Raw genomic sequence first — 8,290 nt, forward strand, 5'->3', positions numbered from 1 at the left:
CCCTGAAAATTTGCTTTGCAATAAGTATTTCTCAAAAAAAAACCTTAATAAGCAACAAAGTTAAAAAACCCCCCAAAAAAAAAAACCTTAGGTCTTATTTATTAAACTGAATATTCGTAACAAACATCCAGTGCCCACATTGTGTTGAACTCATGGACTCCAATTTTTCTGTTTAATTTTAATTTAAATTTTGAGTTTATGTTCCTTAAAGGCATGATGGTTTTTATGTAGAAATCCATTTGCAAATCGGAGGTTACACTGAGGTTAAATATTATGTTTTCCTTGCTAGAGTGGTGTCAGGATCAGTCTCTCAGCATCACTATTCAGTGTGTGCCCTAGGAGTGAACCCAGCTGTATAACATCCATCATATCAATTACCTGGCTCTATCACTGTGAGCCATGACCTCAGAGGCTCAGAATGACACCATACAGAATGCCAGGGATAGAAACTTTGTAGCCTGCTTGCTCAAGGCGTACAATTCTTTGTTTCTCAGTTGTCCAGATTTGTATCAGGGCTACTGTAAAGCCGAAAAAATGCAGTCAAGTATGTTTAGCAAAGCTGGCACCTCAGGGATCTGTAGATGCAGCCGTTGCCCTGGAAGTGAACCCTTCTGCATCTGTCAAGTGTGACACAAGAAGAGACAAGCACCATGAAAACATGTTGAAATATGTTGAAAAAGTTTTGTTTCTACATTAAACACATGGTTATTTTTTGGACAGATCACACATTGTTGCATATTTCCACAATAAATCTACAATATATTGATGGTACTGCAGCAAAATCCTCCTTACTAGCTCACTAGTTTCAATGGGGGGGCAAATGGAAATGTTATGGAGCTGCAAGCCCAATACCTCCACTGGACCCCAGCCAGAAATCCTTAAGTTTCATACCTGCCATGCGCCCGAGAAATGAACCTCACTCTATAACATCCATCATATCCATTACCTGGATGTGTCGGGTGCAAGTCAGGGTGCTGCCGGAGGTTGAATGATGCCACAAAGTGCCAGGAAGCTCCCAGGGTGCCACTCAGCAAACACCAAGGTTACTATCGGTAGTGGGTAACATCGGCAAGGGAAGAGATAGAAAAGGGGAAGAGGAGGGGGACAGGAGATGAGAAAGAGTGAGAGAAAGAAGGGTGATGAAGTTGGGGGGCTGGGGGCTGGAGAGAACGCTGCTATCACTTTTCTCTTATTGTTACCATCAGCAACATGGGGAGGGAGGGAAAGAGAGGATGGCGCTGATCACATTTCACTCAGCACTACATGCAGACACACTCACATTGATTAAACAATGCTCTGATACTGTAGACTGAGTCTGCTGACTTATTAATGAGTGATGAACAGGCATTTAGCAGCCGTACTGTACAGCAGTAAATGAAGACTTCACGAATATCCATCTGTCAGTTGTCAGAATATGATTATGCAGCATTACACAGCAGCTGATCTTTGATACTGGCTGTCCAGTGACCCCTGCGTGCTGATGTTGTTTCACATTATGTCCTGAAATTAAAATGCAGAGTTTTCAAGCATCAGTGTGTATGAAATGTAATGACCGTAATGTCTGATAGAGTAAATGTCCAGAAGTATGGTAACACAAACATCACTCGCATATGTGATTGTGGAATTCTTATTCTTACATTTTAAACAATAATATGCATTAACTGAACATTAATAGTACTTAGTATAGATAATGCCCTAATGATGGAGGTGTTCAGAACATGGATAGATGGATAGATAGATAGTCAGTCATAGATAGATAGAGTAGGAATTTAATGAGACAGGACAGAGGTAGAGACTTTACCAGACCAGCTGGACATACTGCTTATTATTTGTGCGTGTTTAAATATGTAATAGTTTGCAGGATAAAGTACCATTTGGATCTGTTTTTTGTAAAAAAAAAAAGAAGGGGGCAATAACACTGTACAGATGGGAGCAGGTTAAATGAGGAGGCCAGTGGATGCTTCTCGTCACCCATGATGATGTTTGCCTTGTTAATAACTGTCTCTGCAAATACATTTACTTTTTGGCAATTTAATCCCCAGTAGTTTACTGGCTGTACTTACTGTTTTCCTAACAGTCCTTTTCTCTTCATTGTCAATTTTCAAAGTGAACTGACTATACTGAATAACCTTTAAGCTTTTGTCAGCCCAACTTTACTCACAGTACCTCACTTTGTGAAAAACACATTAAAAGACTGTAAAAACCACATGAACAATACTTATCTGATGATCCAGTCTTTGATAGAGTGCCCCAGGAATGAATTAGCATTTTAGCACCTCTGGTTCTCTCATCTCGAAGTCAGTTGGTTTTTGGTAACAACCCTGAAATAAGGTCTGTGGTTAACACCGCTTAAGAAACATTCACATTTTGTCCTGTGACATAAACATAAAAAAGAAGGAGGTTGCCAACAGGTGTCAGGTGACTTTGGAGTCTTGTTACGGTGACGCCGTTACATGACCCAACTGTAGCTTTTTACTTCTGACTATTGCATTGAGGCTCTATAAGATTATCTTGCTGAATAAAACATGTAAGTATCGTCATAAATCATAAAGGACAACTTTCGCATTGGTCTATAGAAAAATGTCATCCTTGGAGCACTCTCTAATAGGTTTCTGAGTTATTATCCTTATGTTACTTGCAACAGATTGTCAGGATCAGTGCTGAATACTGCAGCCGTGTAAATGATGCGTTCACTTATGGTGCACATACTGAGGTACATTTCAATGGTGATGCAATTGCTTGGCTTAGGAGAAAAGTGACAAACTGCGTAGCTACTGTGCGGGACAGTCAAGTTCTTTCACAGCAAGCTGGTAAAAGCATTTCTTTACAGAGAGCTGAAGTCCTGCTGCAGCTCTGGGCCAGCCTCTGTTCCACCAGTTTCTCTTAACTCCAATCTGTCATTGAGCATTTCTTTATGTTCATATCCCTTTAAGTCCAATTAATAGTCACTGCAGGACTTAAGTTATTGTACTTGCTTTCATCCATAAACAAAAAATTTACAGTAACCATTAAGTTGGGGTTTTAATTTTTTCAACTTTTTAGCTGTTATTTCTGTTGCCCTAAAATAACACTCACATCTCTCTAGACTACTGCTGTTATAGACATGTTTGAGCTAATGGGGGCCCCTCATATCCCCAATGGACTGCGTATAACCCGCAATGTTCTCGAGCTAATGACACTGGTGTTTGTTAAAAGCTGTTAAAAACAGACATTTTTAATAAAGTGTTGGACTGGTAAAAATAATTCAATTTGAAGAATACTTTACACATAAAATGTCCGTTTGTATGTAAATATCTCACTTCCTTCTTCCTTCTAATTTGTGAAGAAAACATACCTGCTTCCATGGTAATTGGAGAATCCAAAAAAGGAAAAAAGATTCTTTATGAATTAAAGTAAACAAGGGCCATGTTTAACAACAACTATAATATAGCATCCTTTTATAAACTGTCATACAACTCATGTATAAATACAACTCTTATTTATCCAGTTGTTTACTCAGTACTTCCAAAACATATGCATTTTCACCAAAATGTTAGAATTTAAAACAACACGGTACAGCAGTCTTATATATTGAACTACATAATAGCAGAGGTAATAAGTAAGCATGTGCTCATAGGTGGCAGTGTTTAACAATGTCATGTTTTAGCAAAAAATACATGTGTCTGCAAAGTACTGAGCTTACAACTGGATAAATGACACTGCACAAGTTGTGTTAGAGTTTGTTAATGGATGGTATAATGTTGTTTTGCTGTTTTTAAACATGGCCCCTTTAGTTAATGAAGAATGTTTGCCTTTTTTGGATTTTCCGTTCACCGCTGAGTTGCGGGAGTTGCATGCAGAAAAAAGCAATGTTTTCTTTGCTAATTTAAAGTAACGTGGTGAGTAATAAAAACAGTCATCTTGCATGTGAAGTATTCTTTAGACATATGGAGTGAACTATACAACACACTTGCTGAGTAAGGCAATCATCTGGATTATTAGTTATTTGTGTTATTAGGAATATCAGTGTGATTCTAAATGAGATTTTATTATCTCTGGAGCAGATTTTCCTTCCCAAAACAACAAACTTGAAAACACCGTTGTTTAAAATATAATTGAGGTCTATAGCATAATATTTCCCTCATTTGGAACTAAAGGTGTCCACTTCAACCCATGAAAAACTGCCCCACACCAAAATATGTGGACAGCGGTGACCACATACTTTTGGCCACAGAGTGTCATCTTTTTAAGAGTGAGATGATGAGCTCTGGTCGACGCCCTATGGCCCAAAATGGGGTAAAGAGGTTTAACCCAAGTAAGTCAGTGTTATCTTTTTAATAAACAGTACAGAATAAATATAACAACTTTGTTCAAATTGAAGATTGAGATATTGCTAATAGTCCTTATAATAAATGTATTTTTTATCAAAAGTCTAGTTTGAAATGGCAGAAGATTAAATATCTGTCTAAGAAAGGAATGTGTTAAATATTGGTAATGTGATTTAGAAGAATGCCACTACAGCGAATATTTGTGCAAATCTTGTTTAGGGATTTAATGGGGCTCATATTGGCAGTTATGTGAAGTGCAGGAGTGATGAGGGGAAGAAAGCTGTGTTAATGCTCCGCTGTTACATTTCTTGGCAGATTACCAGCTCCGGACAAACTAAAGGGCACAGATGCTGCTAGACGAATGGATATTTTTTCTCTCTCTGTCTGTCTTCCTCTCCCTCTCCTCTCTTCATTTCTTTGGCTCCCTGTCTGCAATGGACAACAGAGGACAGGCGCAGGAGGACACATGAAATTGTCCCATACTAAGACAACCCTTTCCTTAGGACGGAAAAGGCTGTTACATCACCTCTGACCTGTGATTTTTTTAAGGGCTCCTCAGGACTCCAGCAAAAGGTTTTAATATGTGAATAATGAACTGATAACTTTGGCTTCCGGCAAGCTCTCATTTCGGGGTTAATTAAGAAAAGAATTGGGAGAAAAATACTTTACTTTTAATCATGATTTCTTCTGAAAGACAAAATTTTGAAATATTATGAAATATAGAATTTGGAGAACTGCCTTTTCTGGGTACTTGGCTTGTCCACTGAGATGTGTAGCTTTCTACTGTTTAACATGTAAACCAAACATTGTGTAGTGCCAATATAGAGTAAGTGTGATGGGTCATTGTTTATTTCTCAAAGGGCCATAATATTGCAGACTGATTTCTCTGAAAGAAAGGTGTGCCACGTCCTCATCAAATTTGATCCTTTTCTTTAAGCATAGTTATTGCTTTATGCAGAATTTTAACCTCTACATCACATTTGGGCACATCTGTCAGCATCTTTAACCGTGCTGGTTTTTTACTCCTCATATGTTTTGTCCTTAATAACCACTTTATGATCCATATAAAGTACATTTTAACTCTGTTGTTAATCTCCATCCCTCTCAAAGGCATATGTTTTGCCAGAAACTCGATATTATATATTCATTGCCTTAAAAAATTGCCTATGTATCATCACCTTTAGCACTGTGAACATAATCCCCAGTGCACTGAATCTAACACCAGCGACCAGATCAATGATTAATAAGGCACAATATTGTCAGAGGCGTTGGCAGTGTAACATAATGCCGTCAACGCGCTCCCACGGGGCCTGTAACCTTGTCCTTGTGCTCAAAATCATCTTGCAGCTTTGAAGCAGAAAGTGGAGGAAAGAGCACGATGCAGATATTTTTTTGTCATATTTCTATCTGTTGTTTATCCTTTACTAGTCAGTCCCCTGTGGGAAACTGAAGGACAGAACAAGGGGTTGAGGAGGGGGGAGCAGGACAAAGGTAAAATAACCTGCAGGGATTTCTTTGCAGAATCTAAGAATATTGACAATATGTTGAGGTAATTGTTTTTCAGTGACTTTTTGGTTTGTTTGGGGTTTTTTTTATATGTCAGCCTCTGCGGGCCGATATGCTACTTCAGAGCAGTTTGTGGTGTTATTCACTCCCTCTGTTGTGCATGCATCGCACCACATCAGTTCAGCTGCAGTGCCACCAGCAAAGAAGAGAGTCCTGCATCCACTTACTGCATCTCTGCTGTTGAGTTCAAAACCTTTTACAATCATTCCATTTTCTGTTGTGGGGACATTTTTCTGACACCAATGAGGATTGATAGTGTGTGTGTGTGTGTGTGTGTGTGTGTGTTAATTTATCACCTACTGTTTGTTGATAGGAAGCAAAGGGATATATTTGGAAATAAACCATTTTTTGTATCTTGTTTTGGACTTTTTTTTGTAAGACTAAATGGTTATAGATGAATAATATGATGAATTGAGGCTCTAAAATGTATCATATGTACAATTTGACTAACGACTGGACCAATCTGCTTTGAGCTTCCTATAAACATTTAACCCAAAATATTAAATACAGGAATATTAGTTTGATTACAACCAAATAATGTCAAAGTTCACATAATACATCATTCAAAATTGAGGAGCTGTAAAGAAGTTTGGATGCAATCAAAGTGTTATGCAGGAATAAATTGAAATTTAGGGAAATTTGCTAATTCACTGAGAAGATTGATAACACTGTATGCTAAATATTAGCTCCTCTAAGTTATGTTTTGGTTGACTTTAACTTCCCTTGATAGGCCAAATTCACATTGAACACCACTTTAAGACTTTTTAAGTGTAAATGTAATCACCAGAAGTAAAAAGCTAAGCTATAAAAAAAAAAAACATGAAGTCTCTTAAGCTTTTGTTGACCACAGACCTTATTACAGGCATCTAACCAAAAACCCATTCAAAAAAATCAACTCTGACAAAAGGGAACTGGGAGTGCTAACATGCTCATTTCTGGGTTTTAGGATTAATTCTGAAGATACTCCATGATAGCAAAACTAAAACTGCGTTCTTACACATGAAGGCACATTAGAAATGCCTAACTCAGTCACAATGGTGAATGAAAGATATACCCTTATTTAGGAAAAATCATTTCTTCATTTGGACTTGAATTACGTTGTAGCAGAGCACATTTTTGTGTGGTTTGAATTGTTTGTGCTCAGATGTTTTTCTGACAAAAAAGCTTTGAATGTTCTCCTCCCACTCAGTCCTCTCTCCTCACTATCAGAGCAGCATCCCTCTTTGCTCTGCTCACCTTTTTTTGTTATCATGCATGGATACACAACCTGCCATCGCAACTTTATACTGTGGGTCAAAAGACAAGATTCATGTAAGTAAGGATTACAGGATTTCTGTGTGTGTTGTAAAAAAAGCAGCATGAACCTCTTTTCTTTTCTGTGCGTGTGCGTGTGTGTGTGTGTGTGTGTGTGTGTGCGTGTATTAGAGAGAGTGGTGCTAGCCTATACCAGCCCCTACAGGCCGCCGCCTTGTGCATTGTGGCCTCAGTATGCTGTCCGTCATCACTCCAACAATGTTTAACTGTGTGACCCCTTTTGTCTCAAGGCAATTGGCTGTGCGTATGTGCAGACAGATAAAGAGGCGTGACTGATTCACACACACAGACACACACACACACAAACAACTGAGACACAATGCAGGACCTTTTCTGCGGTTCTTCTGTAAGGCGATGTGAGGTATTACTCTCAAAGGCTTTGGAAACATTTTACAAACACGAACGACCTTCATTGGCCACCGTGCACAGTTTTTCTTAATAGTGGAGCCTATTGCTTTGATAGTGAATGTTTCAACCCTTCTGTAAACAAATGAGACTCAGTAATAATGCAGCAATGTCAGCACACTGTAAATTCACATAATGTAGCAAGGGGTGATGAAGCATATTGACAACCCAGTTTAAACTTTTGCAAATGCATTGACATTCTGTGACTGGCCATGGAGATGCAATGGATTTAATTTCTCTGAATTTTCCTCCCAACACTTATTTCTCCTTCTCCGCTTTGTGAGGAATGATAATGACCTGTTATTTGAGCCAATAATACACCTAATAAATCAGAAGTGCTGGGACTATAATTGTCACCCCCAACTAAAGCCTCATGCATAAAGACACCTTTTTTGTAAACCTTGAGTAATATTAGAGAAATTCACGGAGATTCATCAACTTGATCCAAATGGAAATAATGTGCACCCTCCTTTCTTTTACTTAAGTGCTTCAGGGATTTAAATAAATTGAAGTTACTCACTAAAAACATACCATTATAACTTAAAGTCAAAGTGCTGCTGACTCATCATCTTCTTACCCTTACTGTAAAGTTGGCCCTGATTTCGCATTTCCAAAAAAAAGGATCCCAGTTTCTTGAATATATGTCAGCTTCCCCCAAAACTGGTAGGAATATAATGCCATCCAAAATCTTTTCATGA

The 8,290-nt window shown here is 38.3% G+C and overlaps 1 protein-coding gene across 1 annotated transcript in view; it reads left to right on the forward strand.

Annotated features, from left to right (window-relative positions):
* ap1m3 (adaptor related protein complex 1 subunit mu 3) overlaps positions 1-6,231 on the forward strand; it is a 35,399-nt gene extending 29,168 nt beyond the window's left edge. Inside the window, exon 12 of the mRNA XM_042483619.2 lies at positions 4,623-6,231. Within this exon, the coding sequence (XP_042339553.1) occupies positions 4,623-4,645 (23 nt within the window). The 3' untranslated portion in view covers positions 4,646-6,231. The remainder of the gene's footprint in view (positions 1-4,622) is intronic.
* The last annotated feature ends 2,059 nt before the right edge of the window (positions 6,232-8,290 follow it).

This window comes from Plectropomus leopardus, chromosome 5, assembly GCF_026936395.1.
Source record: "Plectropomus leopardus strain MGB_pleo_1.0 chromosome 5, ASM2693639v1, whole genome shotgun sequence".
NCBI lineage: Eukaryota > Metazoa > Chordata > Actinopteri > Perciformes > Serranidae > Plectropomus > Plectropomus leopardus.